This window comes from Mustela putorius, unplaced genomic scaffold (assembly GCF_011764305.1).
Source record: "Mustela putorius furo isolate JIRA1106 unplaced genomic scaffold, ASM1176430v1.1 tig00003853_pilon_pilon_pilon, whole genome shotgun sequence".
Classification (NCBI taxonomy): Eukaryota; Metazoa; Chordata; class Mammalia; order Carnivora; family Mustelidae; genus Mustela; species Mustela putorius.
In genome coordinates this window covers 30888228-30905242 of record NW_025422005.1, presented here as the reverse complement: position 1 = coordinate 30905242, position 17015 = coordinate 30888228, and the positions used below count along the sequence as shown (strand labels likewise).

Here is a 17015-nt window from a genome sequence, read left to right as displayed (position 1 = left end):
GTTTTTCTCTGTTAAAATGGCAGTTTTCTTAGGCTATTAGTATAAATTGTAAACAAAGATTATTCCGTATTTTGAAACAGCCTATAAAAACAATGTTTCCATGTTTTGTCTTTAAAATAGAATCTTCTCAACATTAAGTTAAATTTTATTAACAATGATGTAATCCTCTGCATTTATCTTTAGAATCTTATTGCCACCTTAGCTAACAATCTATCTTATTTATTTTTTCTAAGATTTGAGAGCAAGTGAGCGATGGGGAGAACTGGCAGAGGGAGAGTGAGAGAGAACCTCAAGCAGACTCTCCACTAAGCATGGAGCCTGACACAGGGCTTGATCTCATGACCCTGAGGTCATGACCTGAGCTGAAACCAAAAGTCAGACACTCAACCAACTGAGCCACTCAGGTGCCCCAGTTAGTAAGTTTTTAAATGATGTATAATCTTACTTAGAAATGTACTTTAAAATCTGATATTTCAGACAAACTTCCCTAAATTCGACTTCTAAATGAAGTCTTTTTGACTAATTAGACTTATTTGGTACATCAAATCACATGAGGAGCTTTGTCAAATAAGTGATGAGAAGCCTCCTCAGGTTATAGTATATGGTTGAATACTAGAACTATTCCAGGAATTATATGAAATTACTAAGGTTTTAATATGACCTTAGAGCAGGACATATCAAAAGTTCCAGCAAAACAGATTAAAAAATAAACACCCCTATATGAGCAATCACTATTGCTGTGCTTACTCGGGGGCAAGGGGGGACAGTTATTTACATACTGTGTAGCAGGAATGGTTAACTGTAGCTCTCAGGCTAAACGCAACCAAACACTGTTTTTTTACACAAAGTTTATTGTTTATTTGAACAGAGCTACACCCATTCATTTAGGTCAGTGGTTTTCAAATACTTCATGAGCACAATCTTGACCCCCAGAGCACATCTTGTGACATCTGGAGACATATTTGGTTGTTACAATGGGGGGTGGGGGGAGCTATTGGCATCTATGACTGGCAACTTGTGGCCAGATATACTGCTAAACCCACTGTAGGGCGCAGGACAGCTGCCCAAAACATCTGGCCTAAAATATCAGCAGTGCCATGGCTGAGATACCCTGGTTCATGTGTTTCTCTGGATGTTTTTGCACTGACATGGTGAGATGAGTGGTCTGACAGAGCTCATATGGCCCACAATACCTAACATATTTACTCTCTGGCCCTTTATAAAAAGTTTGCCCATTCTCTACAAGAAACCATAGAATATACTTAAGTATTTCATGTGTAGTAGGTTGTCTATCAATTCTAGAAAGTTTCCTTTAACACTATTTATTCTAGAAATGAGCCAATCAGTATTTTTATTCATACCTCTTCTAGTCATATAAAGGGCTATAGTAAAAAATTATACTTCATGTTTTATTCTGATTATTTAAGGACTATTTAAAACAGTGATTCTCAAAAGCCAATCCAAGTATCAGTAATTGCCATAATGAACTTTTCACTTGCCCATAATGAAATGAGAAAAATAAAGACAAATTTGGGAGATTTTCATAGTTAACTTAATTCAATGTTAAGGGTGCTATTCCTAATGATTACATTTCCTATATTTAAAATGATTCCTAATGATTTCCTTCCTATATTTAAAAATATTAAAATGCCCTTTCTTTTCTGTATCAATGCTAGTAAAAGGTAGTTTCTTTAACATAGCAAAACTGAAAGTTGTAAATTGGGTCAAATCCTTAGAGAAAATCATTGCTTCTTAAAATCCAAAAGTCAGAAAACCTGATTTAGAGGCTTTTGTTCCATTATGAGGATTCTTTGATGTTGAACATATATCACATATCACTGCTGAAGGTACTTCTTAAATGTGTTTTGCAATGTCTAATAAGTGATGAACTACAGCTAAAGGCTTTTCCACATTCATTACAGTCGTAAGGTTTTTCTCCAGTATGAATTCTCTGATGTTTAGCAAAGGATGAATCGTGCCTAAAGGCTTTCCCACAATGACTGCATTTATAAGGTTTTACTCCTGTGTGGACTCTCTGATGAATAGAAAGATGAATTCTCTGGCTAAAGGCTTTCCCACATTCCTTACATTTATAGGGTCTTTCCCCAGTATGAGTTCTCTGGTGTTGAGTTAGGTACGTGCTATGGCTGAAGGTTTTACTGCATACATTACAAATGTAGGGTTTCACACCCGTATGAATAATCTCATGTTGTCTAAGGTGTCTAACCTGGAAAAATGCTTTTCCACAGTCTTTGCAGGTGAAAGGTTTCTCTCTAACATGAGTTCTCAGATGCTGGATCAGCCCAATGCTCTGGCTGAATGCTTTCTCACATACACCACATTCATAGGGCTTCTCCCCAGTGTGGATTCTAACATGTTGAGTAAGAGATGATGGATGTCTGAAGGTTTTCCCACACTCCTTACATTCATAGGGTTTCTCACCAGTATGGATTCTCTGATGTGGAATAAGGGATGAACTTTGGCTAAAGGCTTTTCCACATTCTTTACATCGGAAAGGTTTCTCTCCAGTATGAATTCTCATGTGTTCTGTAAGGTGAATGAGCTGTTTGAAGATTTTTTCACAAATATTACATTCAAAGGTTTTCATTCTTGTGTAACTACTTGAATGATTGATCAAATCTAAATTGTATCTACTTCTCTTTCTAGATATATCATACTTATGGTCTTTTATTCTTGGAGGACCTTCTGGTCTGGGAATAACTTTTGAGCTCACGTTAATACTTTTCTCAAATCTGTTAGATTCTCGGCCTCTCTCCTGAGTGAGTGTTTTCTTGTGGGTCAAGGGGATTTTCCCATCACCGATTCCTTGGTTTTCCTGGTGGCTTTCTAACTTATCACATTTGGAGACTCTTCCCAGTGTTGAATATAAGGGGCTTCCTCTTGTGGACTGTTCCTTCATTAGGCCATGGTGTAATTCTTCCCATGAAATATCATTCTTTAAGGCTGACTCCCTGGTTTCTGTTTTATTCTCCAAGTCTGAAAGAAATCCCAAAATAGAAATGACACATATTTAGTGCACTTTAAAAAATAAATGGCCATAGTGAGAATAGAAGAGCTGAAAATGAAAATGTACTAAGCATAGAAACATCGGACTATCTTCAAAGGTAGTTCTGCTTCCTAGAAAGTGAATATAAAAGGAAATAAAGAAATGGTCAAAAGAAAGAAGCTTTCAGAGTATGTAAGGTGATTTCTAGGAATTGGGAGGAGTTCATCCATGTGAATTCCAGAAGGAAGTGCACTAAGAAGAGAGCATTGTTGTAAGGGTAAATATAAGAGATAAGATTAAGGAACACAGGATTCTAGCACCATATCATCTCAAGTCCATATTTCTTTTTTTTTTTTTTAAAGATTTTTTATTATTCATTTGACAGAGAGAGATCACAAGTAGGCAGAGAGACAGGCAGAGAGAGAGAGAGAGGAGGAAGCAGGCTCCCTGCTGAGCAGAGAGCCCGATGCGGGACTCGATCCCAGAACCCTGGGATCATGACCTGAGCCGAAGGCAGCAGCCTAACCCACTGAGCCACCCAGGCGCCCTCAAGTCCATATTTCTATGACAAAATATTCTCTATTTAAAAATGTTTTTTTTTCATGTATTTATCTCATACTTTCTACATAAACCATTAAATAATATAGGAGGAATAGCCTCTCTCAATTTCCTCTCCATTTCCTTAGTCTCTTAGGATTTTGGGATATGTACATTTAGATATTCCCAACAGTATGTATATATAAGTGTGTGCATTTTTATATATGTATGGTCACAAACATACATTTGTACAAAAAGGGATCATGGTATGGGTGTGTGTGTGTGTGTGCGCGCGCGCGTGCACGTGCATTTATTTATTTATTTATTTCTGTATCTGTTTTTTAATTCAACTATATCTTATGGGGCCCCTTCCATGTCTATACATTTAGATTAATCTCATTTTTTTTAAACAAGTGCAATGCATTCAATGCATTCCACTGATGGACATAGCATAATTTGACTTTTCTTTACCAAAAAATATTGAGGTTGTCTCTACTTTTTTGTTTCATCATTATACAAACATTTGTTTACACTCCTGTCAATATTTCATAGGATTTACTATAGAGGAATTACTGGGTTCTGGGTATGTGCTCTCAGTGGATGCGGGTGCCCTTCCCAGTAAGTTCATTCGATTTTTATCACTCTTCATAATTTTTGCCTACACCTAAATGAGATGAAAAATGGGCTTCTTAATTTGTGACAGATTATTAATTTACCATAAAATCTTTTTTGTAAAGATTTTATTTATCTGTCAGAGAGAGAGGGAAAGAGCACAAGCAGGGAGAGTGACAGGCAGAGGGAGAGGGAGAAGCAGGTTCCTTGCTGAGCAAAGAGCCCAATGTAGGACTCGATCCCAGCACCCTGGGATCATGACCTGAGCCGAAGGCAGATGCTTAACTGACTGAGCTACCCAGGCATCCTTATACTGTAAAATCTTGAAGGATAGAGACTATATAGTTTATCCATAGTATATATGGGACAATATTTTTGGAAGAGGGAGTTTCTATTGTTTTTATTCTCTTTATATTCCTTTTCATCCATTCTGGACCCTGCCATCTTAAACCACCAATATTTCCTATTTACAACAAACTCTTATTCCCCAGGATTTCTAACCTCACCTTAGTAATAGCACATACAAAGTGCTTGGGAATAGCTGGGTAATCTTGGAGTGGACTGAAAAAGCAAATAGAGAGAGGGGTGCCTGGGTGACTCAGCTGGTGAAGCATGTGACTCCTGGTTTCAGCTCAGGTCATGATCTCAGGGTTGTGAAATCGAGCCCCGTGTCAGGCTCCATGCTTAGCATGGAGTCTGCTTGAGATTCTCTCTCTCCTTCTTTCTCTGCCCCTCCAACCCCCAGCTTGCACTCATACTCCCTCTCTCAGATAAATAAATAAAATTTTTTTAAAAAAAGCAAGTAGAGATGTTTATATTACTTCTTACAGGGAATAAGAAGTCACTTAACTTTTCAGGGAAAGAATAAGTTAAATGTATTTCAAGAGGTCAAACCTGACAGTAACATTTAAATTGATTCAGAAAAATAATAAAACATTAGAAATACAACTGAAAATCTTAGTAACAGGCATGAGATGATGGGAACGTGGCTTGGCACTGCATCAACAAAGATGAAGAGAGGAAGGGACGCCTGGGTGGTTCAGTTGGTTAAGCCCCTGCCTTCGACTCAGGTCATTATCCCAGGGTCCTCGGATTAAGTCCTGCATTGGACTGCTTGCTCAGCTGGGCACCAGCTTCTCCCTCTGCCTGCTTGTGTTCTTTCTCCCCTCTCTCCAACAAATAAATAAATAAAATCTTTAAAAATAAAGAAAACTTTTAAAGAAGAGGAAAAATGGATCTAGCAGGTAGTATCAGAGAAGCGTGAGAAATGAGCAAGCATTGAGAGTAGAAAAACATGATACATTCTTGCTGTTACCATGACTTTTGGTCTTTCAGACTAGAAGAACTGGAGGAGTCAGGATGAGAAACTTGCTTGGGAGAGAAGATGGTCTCTGTTTTTGAATGAACTGGGCTTAAAGTGACAACGGTGCATCTAGATAGAGATGTCCTAAATACCAGGGATATGTGGGAACAGAGTTCATATGGATATATGAGACAAAGATGAAAATATGGAAAATATAGGTGTCAAGGAACAACTAAAACCACCATGATGTATCTGTGGGCATCTGTGCAGATATAGAACAGCAGCGTAAAAGACAGAGGCCCCTTAGGGATTGTGGCAGACACTGCTGGATATCCACCAAAATCTGTTCTTCCCCTTTATGGACATACAACTACACTATATTTCCCCAATATTCCTTGATTCTGATTTGAGTGAAGGGACAAAGGTTTCTCCCGTAAGTGACTCAAAGTGAAAGTCATGTGAACCATTCCAGACTGGTCCATAAAAACCTCCCAGGTGGGCTCCTATGTGCTCTTACTCTGCTGCTGGCTATGTTTAGATGAGGAGGAGACCCTTGGGGATGGTGCAGCCACGTGTGGAAGACATCTCAATCCCAGATTTGCTAGGTTCAAAAGAAATGTCTATGAGCTTACCCAGTTCCCCCAGACCAGTGTATGAGCAAGAAATTCCTACTTCATTGAAGTCACATTTTAGAAACTACTATAGTAGTTTAGCCTATCCTAACAGCTGTGGAAATGATGTATCTGCATTAAAAAGGATATTGAGAGAAGCACTGAAAAGGCAATGGGAGAGACAGAGGAGATAAAAATTATTAAACTGGCTGGTGGAGGAAAGGACAGATATCAAGAAAGTGGTGAGATCTATGAACCCAATGCTGCTGTGGAGAAAAGAGTCATAAGAATAAGACTGTGGAGTCAGGAGGATTCAAATTCAAATACCAATTTCACTGACCAGTAGCTAGGGACGCTGGACACATTTCTTAACCTGTGGGCCTTCTTTTCCTCCTCTGTAAGATGCGGCTAACGTACGCACAGGACTCATGGAGGCCAGCTGGATGAACAGCTGTCATTATTACTGTTCTTAGATGAAGAAGCCTGTTAAAAGGTATTTGATTTGGTAGGAAGGCCTTCTGTGGGGATTTTCCCCAGAGTCCTAAGTCATCTGAAATAAAAAGTTAAACTACACAAATTAAAAAGAGAATCAGAATTGAAACTATGATTACAGAGTAAGATTCAGGAAAAAATTTTAAATGGAATTGTGAGAGAGATCTATGATAAAATGACATGAGAATCTGGTGAAAGGTGCTGTACTTAATGAGAGGAGATCCACGAATACCGGAATAGACAGAAGGAAGCTATGATCCTGGCAAGGTCTGGAATGCTGGAGAAAGCAAGAAAACCATGAACATTGGGTCAGGAGAATTACTCAAGCAAACCAACCCTGATGAGAAAGGCATCTCTTTCCTCCCCTACTCTAGAGAAATTAATAAGAAGAGGCAAGTGCAGATTTCAGGTTTCTTGTGGGTCCCATCCAGATGGCATGGTCTCCCCCACAGCCTGGAGAAGGCTTCAAGTGGAACTCTCTAGCAAACATGACAAAGGCCCCATCTGCCTTGCTCTTACCTGAACTTGGACTTCCTGATATCTCTCTCTCGATCAGCCATGGCTCTTCTCCCTTCTCCAACTGGGAAATCACACCAGGTTTGGAGAGCTGATATCCTGCTCATGAAGAAGAAAACACTGCATGTGCTGAGGTCAAAGAGCCATCCCAAGAATTTAAAGACAGCTCTTTGGTATTCAGGCCTGCTGAGAGGGTAGAGTAGAAAGACCAAGGCAGAAAAGACCAGAGCAATCCTGACTTGCTGTTTAAAAGGAACTAGAAACTTATATTACAACCCAAAGCCCAAGCATAGCAATTTGGTTAGAAACAAAGATTTTCTTCCAACAGGCAAGTTCTAGTGATAAGGGGAATTCATCCTTACCCACTGAGACCAGGTTCCCATAGTTCTCCAGCATCACCTCCCGGTACAGATTCCGGTGAGCAGGGGCCAGCTGCCCCCACTCCTCCTGGGTGAAGTCCACCGATATGTCCTTGAAGGTCAACAGTCCCTAGAACATCAAATATGTCCTTTTCAGTTCTAATATTGCCTACACACTAAGAGATTCTAGCCAAGTTTTCTTGGGCACCCTTCTGAAATTTGGTTGGCTGACTCTCTGTGGGAAGTTACAACACAATGCAGCAAGCTTATAAATTGTCTTCTGCAACTTATCATTTGGCTGAAGGAGAAATACTCGGGAACCATTAAAGAAGGTCTCAGAGCAGTATATGATAATTTGGATTAAGGACAATAAAGATCAGGAATATTTGAGGAAGGGGAGAGTTCAAAAGAGGCTGAGGTCACAAAAGAAGACAGGGACCTTCGGTGGGCTGAGAGAATTGGTTAAAATGAGAACATTTCAGCATGGGTAAAATATCATTAGCTGGGTATTTCTGTTAGTAAGAAAAGTATGTGAGAACAGCACATTTCTGGAGGGAGCATGAATTCTACCTAGTAAGGAAGACTTGACCAAAGTAGATACCATGTTGTAAAGTACAAGAGCCTCTCATGTACAATCTATACAAATTAACCATTTTATGGTTATTTTTAAAAATATTATCAAATGCAAAGAGAATCCAGAAGCCAGAAGGCAAAGGTGATAACATATTCCTTAAGTATAATAATGACTCTAATGCTTTTTATGTATTATAAGTAAGTCTGGAAGGCATTTGAGGCTTCTTGGGCTGGCAACAGCATGCATATTGAACCAATTAGAAAGCTAAATTTGAAGAATGTTGAAGATATGGGGTTAAACCCTATACCATGTTATTTTGGAAACTAAGATCATATCATATATAAAAGTCTTTTGTTCTCTAAGAATGTCTCCTTCTATATCGATTTTTTTCTGATTAATCTCTAATTTTTCTTGAGTTTCCCTATGATTCTGGGGTTTGACAGCAGAGAGCTGTGCCCATTGCCTGTGCCGATCGTTCTCTGATCAGCTTGTTTATGATACACAGCTACTACTAAGCTGCTCTTAGAAGTTTTCCTTCCTTTTCTGGTCAGCCTAAGTAGTGTGCGCCCTTCATGACCTGCCAATAACTTCTCTATTCATTTCCCTTTTCATCTACAATTCTGCTCCAAAACATGACCAGAAATCCTCTCTTAAAGGTCATTAATGAAGAGTATACATCTCCAAGAATGTCAGAACTGCATTCTGTTCATTTTTAGATGTTACTTAAAATGTTTTATATCTGAAACTAACAATGTACTATATGTTGGCTAATTGAACTTATTTTTTTTAATTTTTTTAAAAGATTTTATTTATTTATTTGACAGAGATCACAAGTAGGCAGAGAGGTAGGCAGAGAGAGAGAGAGGAGGAAGCAGGCTCCGAGCTGAGCAGAGAACCCAACTCGGGGTTCAATCCCAGCACCCAGAGATTATGACCTGAGCCGAAGGCAGAGGCTTAACCCACTGAGCCACTCAGCCGCCCCAAGGCTAATTGAATTTAAGTTAAAAAATGTTTTACAATGTTTGTCTTTTCCCTGGATGACACCTGTGAGGTTTCAGGGCAAGAACTACATTACATGATTTTACACACACATTTTAGGGCAAGAGCTACATTACCTTTACACACACTCACACACACACACACACACACACACACACATACCAACATGATTTTTATTTTTTATTTTCATTTTTCAAATTTTTCTTTAAATTCTAGTTAGAATATAGTCAAATATAGTGTAATATTGGCTTCAGGAATAGAATTTAATGATTGCTCACTTACAAATAACAACCAATGTTCATCATAACAAGTGCCCTCCTTAATCCCCAACCCCCATCTAGCCCATCCCCTATGACTTTCAAATGTGTTGGATAAATGACAAGAGGTTTGCTTGAAACAAGAAGGTTCCTGAGGAACTTTCTATTATGATGAACCTCCTATTATGAGGAACCTTCTACTATTGGTGGGAAAATTACCTGTGAAATCGATCAGTGTGGCCTGGTTTAGAACATGCTAAGAAAATCCAATCCAGCAAGTTGAGCCAAAGAAAATCAAAGTCCAGGGCTCTTAAAAGCTGAGAAACAATTTCAAGAAAGTGACAGGAAAATCCAACCCACCTGAGATTCCACTGCTGAGGGCCTGGAGGTGACTTGATCCTCGAAACTTTCTCCCTGGGTCTCATCAGCATCCTGAGAGAACAAAACTGAGAAAGGAAAAGAGTCGTGAGGTTTACTTCTCCCCAAGTAGAAAAACAGCTTGCAGACATGCTGAACGTGGCTCTTCTCGCAAAACATTCACAGGGAGGGACATTTACAGCAACTCAGAGCAGGCTGGAGCCTCCTTAATGAAAAGGAGCTACAGTGCATGGCTTTGGGCTTTAATACTCCCCAATGGTCAACACTGGTCCGAAAGCACAGATCTCCTTGGCCACTCTTCTGCTCAAAAATCCTCAGTTTCCCTACTGATAAGAAAGAAAAATCTAAATACTTTGCCGTAGATTTCAAGATCCTCCACAACCAGTCCACCGTTGCTTCTCTACCCTTCTTCATCCACTGGACACCCCTGCCCCTACAGCCCCAATCGCTGTTCTTTGAACATACCTCTTACTTGGTGAAAAACTGAGACATCCTTCTGGACCAGTTCAGGTGAAGTTTTCTCAAACACTCTTAATGTGAAGAAAGCTTCCTCTTCCCTAAACTCTTCCAAAGTTCGTTTTTATCTCTACTTGGATATCCATCTCAGATACCTGTTTTATTTATTTATATAATTATCTCCCTCAATTGGATATTAGTATGAATATATGGGTAGAAAATATCTGATTCATTCTTTTCCCTATCTGCTAACTTGTTAAGCATAAGATGCTGCCGGGTTGCTAGACTTCCAATACTGACTGCATTTGAGGTACTAGAAATATGAACTAGGAATTAAGGCAAATGAATTGTTGTCCTTGTATTTTTTCCCCACTTTTTATCATCAAGATTGAACACCCATATAACCACCACCTGTATTCAATGATTGTCAACACCTGCCATATTTGCTTCATTTATCTATATATTTTTTGAACCATTTCAAAGTTGCAGACATCATGATACATCATCCCTAAATACTTCAAATAAGGATCTTCTGCATAACTGTAATACCATTCATCATACCTAAGCAAGTTAACAATTTCCTCAAGTCTTCTCAAACTCTTTTATTCTGTATTGATTCCAACCCAGGAGCCAACCAAGGGTCATACATTCAAAGTGGTTGTTACCTGTAGTCTCCTAGACTAGGACTTCCCCTTCGTTCTTGACATTGGCTTTTTGAGAGACCAGCAGTCTGACTGTGCTAGTGTTCACCTTACTTCTCTATCCCCTGTATTTTCTTTAAAACAGAAGTTCAGGCTTTATGCTCAATTTAGGATCGGGTTCAATAATTTGGCAGGAATTCTTCATGAGTGATACCATGTGCTTTATATTACACTACCCAGAAGAAACAAAATGTGAGGTTATCCCATCATGGACACACTTAGTTAAGACAGTGACCACCATGGGCACCTGGGTGGCTCCGTTGGTTAAGCAATTGCCTTTGGCTCAGGTCATGATCCCAGGGTCCTGGGATCGAGCCCCGCTCCTTATTCCTGCTTCCTCCTCTTCCTCCCAAGTAAATAAATAAAAATCTTAAAAAACAAAACAAAACAAAAACAGTAACCACCAGATATCGCCATTGGAAAAGAATATTCTTTCCTTTAGCAAGTAATTTATGGGGGCAGTAGTTTGGCATCCTGGGAATGCCCTGTTCCCCATTAGCTTTTCAATTATTTCATTTATAGAAAAATAGTCTATCGTTCCTTCTACTCTTTTTATTGGCAGGTATTTTCAGTAAAAAGCTTTTCCTCAGCAACTGAAAATGATCTAAAATCCAAGGTAAATGCATTCTTCATTCCCATAACAATTTATTTTCAAAGTAAGAGATCAATGTATGAATCACCACCACTGTTGGTAAATGAGTCTTTCCCCTTTCTCTATTTTAAGATTCATCATGAACTTATGGCATTTTATTTATTCAAGGTGTTACAATCAATCTGGATACTGAACAGTCCTAAGTTTGTCCAAACTTGCCATCCTGCTGATACACGTCCATTAGTCTTTGCCCTCTTCCTCGCTTTCTAGCACAAGATACTCCAGGATCACCTGGTACTGTCCCTGCTGCCTTCTACTTCTGACCAAGCCACCAAGAGCCTGGACAGGTCTCTCATTTGATTCAAATTTCCCCTTTGTAAAATAAAGAAAATTAGGCAAGTCTTGCCTGCCTCATACCCCCATGGGGAAAATAAGAAGAAATAACATATACAGTCATGACACTTAGATCATGGGGTCAGGTTGAACTGACCACTACTATTCAGGAAAACCCCAGACCAGGAGCCATAATCAAGAACTTCAGAGACCTTTTACCCAAGTGCCTCCCCAAAGAATGCTTCTGCTCAGCTCTCTACCTTCCTTCTCACACTAGCGGACGCTGCCTTTCCTCCTTCCCACCAAACAGTCTATTCTCACCTTCTCCTTCAAACATCTTAGTCACGTCCTCCCACAGGGACGCCCCCTCCTTGGCCTTCTTTGGATGGCGCAACTTCACGCAGGTGCTGGCCTCCATGGGCAGGGTGATCAGGAGCTGCTTTAGCATGATGACTTGAGCACTCCTTTCTGGGGCTCTCTGCCTCAGCCCACAAGGCAGAAGGTTCTATCTGGTTTTGGCCACTTTGGGTAAGCAAACTGCTGGGACCTCAGGCTTCACAGTTGTGCTGGAGTCCTCCACTCTCACACACCCAGGGAACATACAGTACCAAAATCCGGAGTCTGGACCTTTTAATGTCTAGGCTCGCAAGGACCTTCTCGTCTTGAGCTCCATCCCTCTCCTCAGCAGGCAGCTGGAGGCTCCAGGTTTCTAAGCAGCCCCCTGGGATACTGGACAGAAAATATCAGTCAGCAAAAGCATCTAGAAAGCTGAGTCGCACAGTCAGGATTCTAGAACTCACACCAATCTGCGAATATTTTTCACAAAAGATATAGGGAGATGGTGGGTCTACGCAGCCCACGCGGTCCAAACCCCTGTCCTGGTGTCATGAAGCACAAAGAGATGACGAAAGCCCAGTTCTTTGTCGCAGGTAGTACTATGTTTAAACTAGTCTTGAGATTTAGAATCCCAAAGGCGCTGGGTTTGAATCCGAGCTCCTTCGCCTCGCTTGGCCGTGGCAAATCACGGAACCCCGCAATCCCATCTCCTCCTCCCGCAACGAAGAGAATAAGCCTTTCCCCAAGCCTGGACCTCGCAGCCTTTGTCTGAGAGCGACCCCGGGCCGCTGGGCCCACCACGCGCCACGGGGGACCGCAGGCGGGGCGGAGCCGGCGCTTCCTTGGCCCCCGCCCCAGACTCCGCACTATCTCCCGCTCACCCCCTGGTCCTCTCGCCCCGCTTGCCCTTGCTCCCTCGCCCCGGGGTCGGCAGCCCTCCGCACAGCTCGGAGATGCTCCCACGTAGCGCAGCCGTGGCCGGTGCGCATGCGCGGCAGCAGCCTCCGCGCGTGGTTCCCAGCGTCCTCCCGAGTAGCCTGCGGCTCGCCGCGCCTCCCGGGACGCTCGCCCGGCGGCCGGGTCGCTCCGCCACTCCAGGCTCGCTGCTGCTCTGCATCCCCACCGCGAGGGACGCAGCCCCACTCCTGCGGAAGGAGGCGGGGAGTCGGTGCTCTTGTCCCCACCCAATCTACTGAATAGAGCCGTCTGCCCTCGGCCGGCAGGAAGCAAGTGAATGTTTCCATGGGGAGATTGGAAACCTTTGACAAAAGACAAACGTCTGTATCACTTTTTTGTCCGAATAACGTTGCTATAAACAAATCCACAGTACTTTATACTTCATATGTACGTGGAAAAGACTGAGAATGGAATGGAATCCCGTGTCTTAATAAAGACTACCATGATCAGGTCTTTTGTGCTGCCATCAATACATTCTTATGTTAATTGCTTTCCTTGTAGTTCTGAAATGCCAGAAAATACACAAAAGAAAAACAATTATTACCTAGAATCTCATCAGAGATAAACATTGCTAACTTTTGGTGCAGACACACACACACACACACACACACACACACGTTTTTTTCATGCATTTTTATGTATTCTCTAAAAAATGATTGTACTCTAATGCACTTTTATTGGTGAGTTTTGTCTCCTCGACAAAATAGGAGTACATCATTCCAAAAACACTGCTACATCAGTAGCTTACAAAAAATTTAGAAAATAAAATGAAACTATGTACTTGATAGCTGTTGTGAACTGAATCTTTGTGTCTCCCCACCCACCTCTGCAATTTCATATGTTGAAGCCCTAAACCCCTCGTGTAGTTGCATGTGGAGTGAGGAAGTAATTATGATTAAATGGAGCAATAAGGGTGGGGCCCGTGTCCCACAGGATTAGTGTTCTTATAAGAAGAGGCACCAGGGGCACCTGGATGGCTCAGTCGTTAAGCGTCTGCCTTCAGCTCAGGTCATGGTCCCGGTGTTCTGGGATGAGCCCCACATCGGGCTGTTAGCTCGGTGGGAAGCCTGCTTCTCCCTCTCTCACTACCACTGCTTGTGTTCCTTCTCCCGCTGTGCCTGTCTCTCTGACAAATAAATAAATTATAAATTATAAAAATAATAAAAATAAATAAAAGAAATATATAGATTTATATTTATTTATATTATATATTATTTATATTTATTATATTTATACACATAAATATAAATAAATAAATCATAAAAATAAATAAATAATTTTTTTTTTTTTTAAAGAAGAAGAGGCATCAGAGGACTCACTCTCTGGAGGTGTAGGCACTGAGGAAAGATCATGTGAGGATTTAGCAAGAAGGTGCCATCTACAGGCCAGAAAGAGTTCTCACCCTAAACTGACCCCGCCAGACTTTGATCTGGAACTCCTAGCCTCACAAATGTAAGAAAATAAATTTCTGTCACTTAAATCACCAGGTCTATAATATTTAGTTAGAACGGCCCAAGGAGTTTAATGCACTTGGTATACAGTATTTACAGAGCAAGAGGCTTTGTTCTCAGTGCATTATGTATTTAAACTATTTAGTCCGCATAAGACCCCCTGAGGCAATTCCCAGTTGGCAGATAAGAAAAGTTAAGTAATTTGCTCTGCATGATACCTTTGGCAGGTGGTGAATTCAGGCAGTCTATGCTCCCATTACTGCCACATAAAATAGAGTAAAATGTTAATGGTAGGTAGTGATACATGAATGCACACTGTAAAATTACTTCAACTTTTCTGTATGTTTGAATATTTTCATAATAAAACATTGGAAAATATGGCAAAGAATAGGAATTATGTGGGACATTATAAACAAAACTACAAAAGTTACTGATTTAGATAGACTATGACAAGCACCACATTCATGGATTGAAATAGAGCATTCTAAGTATGTCACTTTTCCTCCACTTTAATGCTCCTCCACTAAATCTCAACTTTTCTTTTTATTCAGTTAAATGATGCTGAAGTTTACTTGGAATGGTAGATATTCTAGAATGGCCAATAAAATTGTGCAGCCATAATAAATTCAAACTTGCCCTACCAATATGATATAAGATATAATCTTGTATTATAGAGGGACAATAATCAAGATAAAACTAGCGTCAAAATAACTCATAAATTAGTGACATGGTTTTGGAAGCCCAGAAACAGACTTGATAATTTATTTAAACTTAATATATTATAAAAGTGATATTTCAAATTGGTGGGGTAATGGTAGATGGTTCAATAAGTGACATTAGATCACTAGTTGGACATTTGAGGGAGTTGTGTTAGTCTGCTTGGGCTGCTGCAATAAAATACTACAGACAGGATGACTTAAACAGCAGAAATTTATTCTCTCACAGTTTGGGAGTTGGGAGGTCCTAAGTCAAGGTGCTGGCAATATAGGTTGCAATCTGAGACCTCTTCTCTTACAGGTGGGAGCCACCTCTCTGTGTGCTCACATGACATCTTCCTGTGTGTAAGTGGGAAGAAAGAAGGAGCTCTTTAGTATTTCTTCTAATAAAGACACTAACCCTATCCTTATGACCTCATTCAACCTTAAATACTTCCATAAAGCCCCTGTCTCCAAATATAGTCCCTTTGGGGGTTCAACATGAATTCGAATTTGGCTGGGACACTAAACACCTGGTGTATAAAAGGAACAAATCAAATGGGATTTCTACTATACATGTTAGATATCATGTAATTTTGTATTTGCTTTGAAATATTCAGAGAGGTGACTCTACAAATCATTTTGTAATTAAGCCTCTTTGCAAGTAACAAGTTCACCAGAATTGCTTTCTAAGTTAAAAGGATGATGGTGGGGTGCCTTGGTGGCTCAGTGGGTTAAGCCGCTGCCTTCGGCTCAGGTCATGATCCCAGGGTCCTGGGATCGAGTCCGGCATCGGGCTCTCTGCTCAGCAGGGAGCCTGCTTCCCCCTCTCTCTCTCTGCCTGCTTGTGATCTCTCTGTCAAATAAATAAAAAAAATTTAAAAAAAAAAAAGGATGATGGTGGTGGTGGTGATAATAATTGGCAGGATTCTGGAGTGTCTTTGTGAATCCAAGGAAGAAGTGATTAGCCCAGTCTGTGGAAGGTTAGCGACCAGTGTATCTGGTTAGTGCTCAAAAAGTTGCCCTCTACACTCTATACCACCACCCTTAATATGGCTCAGTTTTAGCATCTCCTAGTGTCTGTTGCTCAATTCAAAATTCTAGATCTTGGCAAGATCATTTAATCAGTGAGTGGTGACCAGATGGGCAGGCAGGGTCCTAGTAGACTTGGTTTCTGGGCACTCACCCCCACAAGTAGGGGGCAGTTCTCAACAAAGGAGAAGTGTTCCAAACTGAGAAAAAATATGCATGTTCCTTGATTCGTTGAATGACACAAGAAAGATACTAAAACATGATTTTTAAGTACCAAAAAACCCCCAAATAGATAAATTTATGATTATTTCAAATATTCCAAATAAAATATTAGGAAATAAAGCCAATAAGACATTTAAAACATACTATATATGACCAAGCAAGGTCAAGAGCAAAATCACAAGATCAAAAGGCATTAATAACATTTAGCAGTCATTACTAATATACATTTATTTGTTTAACAAGTACTTATAGAGCACTTACTCTGTCAACTATTGTTCTGATTAATATACTGAAAACCCAAGTTAAAGAAGACTAGAAGGAAACTACTTGAATATAAAAAAAAAAACTATTTACAAAAGACCATAGCAAATAGTATTCTAAAATGATACAACCTAAAACCATTTTGATTAAAATCAGAAATCTGCCAGAGCATTATTTTTAAACATTGTCTTGGAGGATTTATCAAATACAATAATATAAGGAAGCTAGCAAATATATTGGAAAAGAACAGTTAGAGCTATATGTGTCCTTTTGCTGATAATATGATATATGACAGGTCATCTAGAAAAACCCGAGTCTTGAATAAAAACTAAAA

The 17015-nt window shown here is 40.2% G+C and overlaps 1 protein-coding gene across 1 annotated transcript; it reads right to left on the bottom strand.

The window, feature by feature from the left end:
• Positions 1-826: 826 nt before the first annotated feature.
• On the bottom strand, positions 827-13030 carry ZFP69B (ZFP69 zinc finger protein B). The gene is made up of 6 exons (XM_045064283.1): positions 12945-13030; positions 12049-12456; positions 9628-9713; positions 7441-7567; positions 7082-7177; positions 827-2997 (listed from the first exon to the last, which is right to left on the bottom strand). Exons 2-6 carry the CDS (start codon positions 12173-12175, stop codon positions 1829-1831), a joined length of 1605 nt encoding a protein of 534 aa, XP_044920218.1. The 5' UTR covers positions 12176-12456; positions 12945-13030; the 3' UTR covers positions 827-1828.
• Positions 13031-17015: the final 3985 nt, after the last annotated feature.

What these genes read in the sequence shown, in the direction of transcription:
- ZFP69B (XM_045064283.1), bottom strand. Translation starts at nt 12,175, where the DNA reads ATGCTAAAGCAGCTCCTGATCACCCTGCCCATGGAGGCCAGCACCTGC. An exon ending in TGGGAACCTGGTCTCAGTGG is followed by an intron (nt 7,178 to 7,440) that starts GTAAGGATGAAT and finishes CTTCATGAGCAG; the next exon opens with GATATCAGCTCTCCAAACCT. An exon ending in ATCAGGAAGTCCAAGTTCAG is followed by an intron (nt 2,998 to 7,081) that starts GTAAGAGCAAGG and finishes GATTTCTTTCAG; the next exon opens with ACTTGGAGAATAAAACAGAA.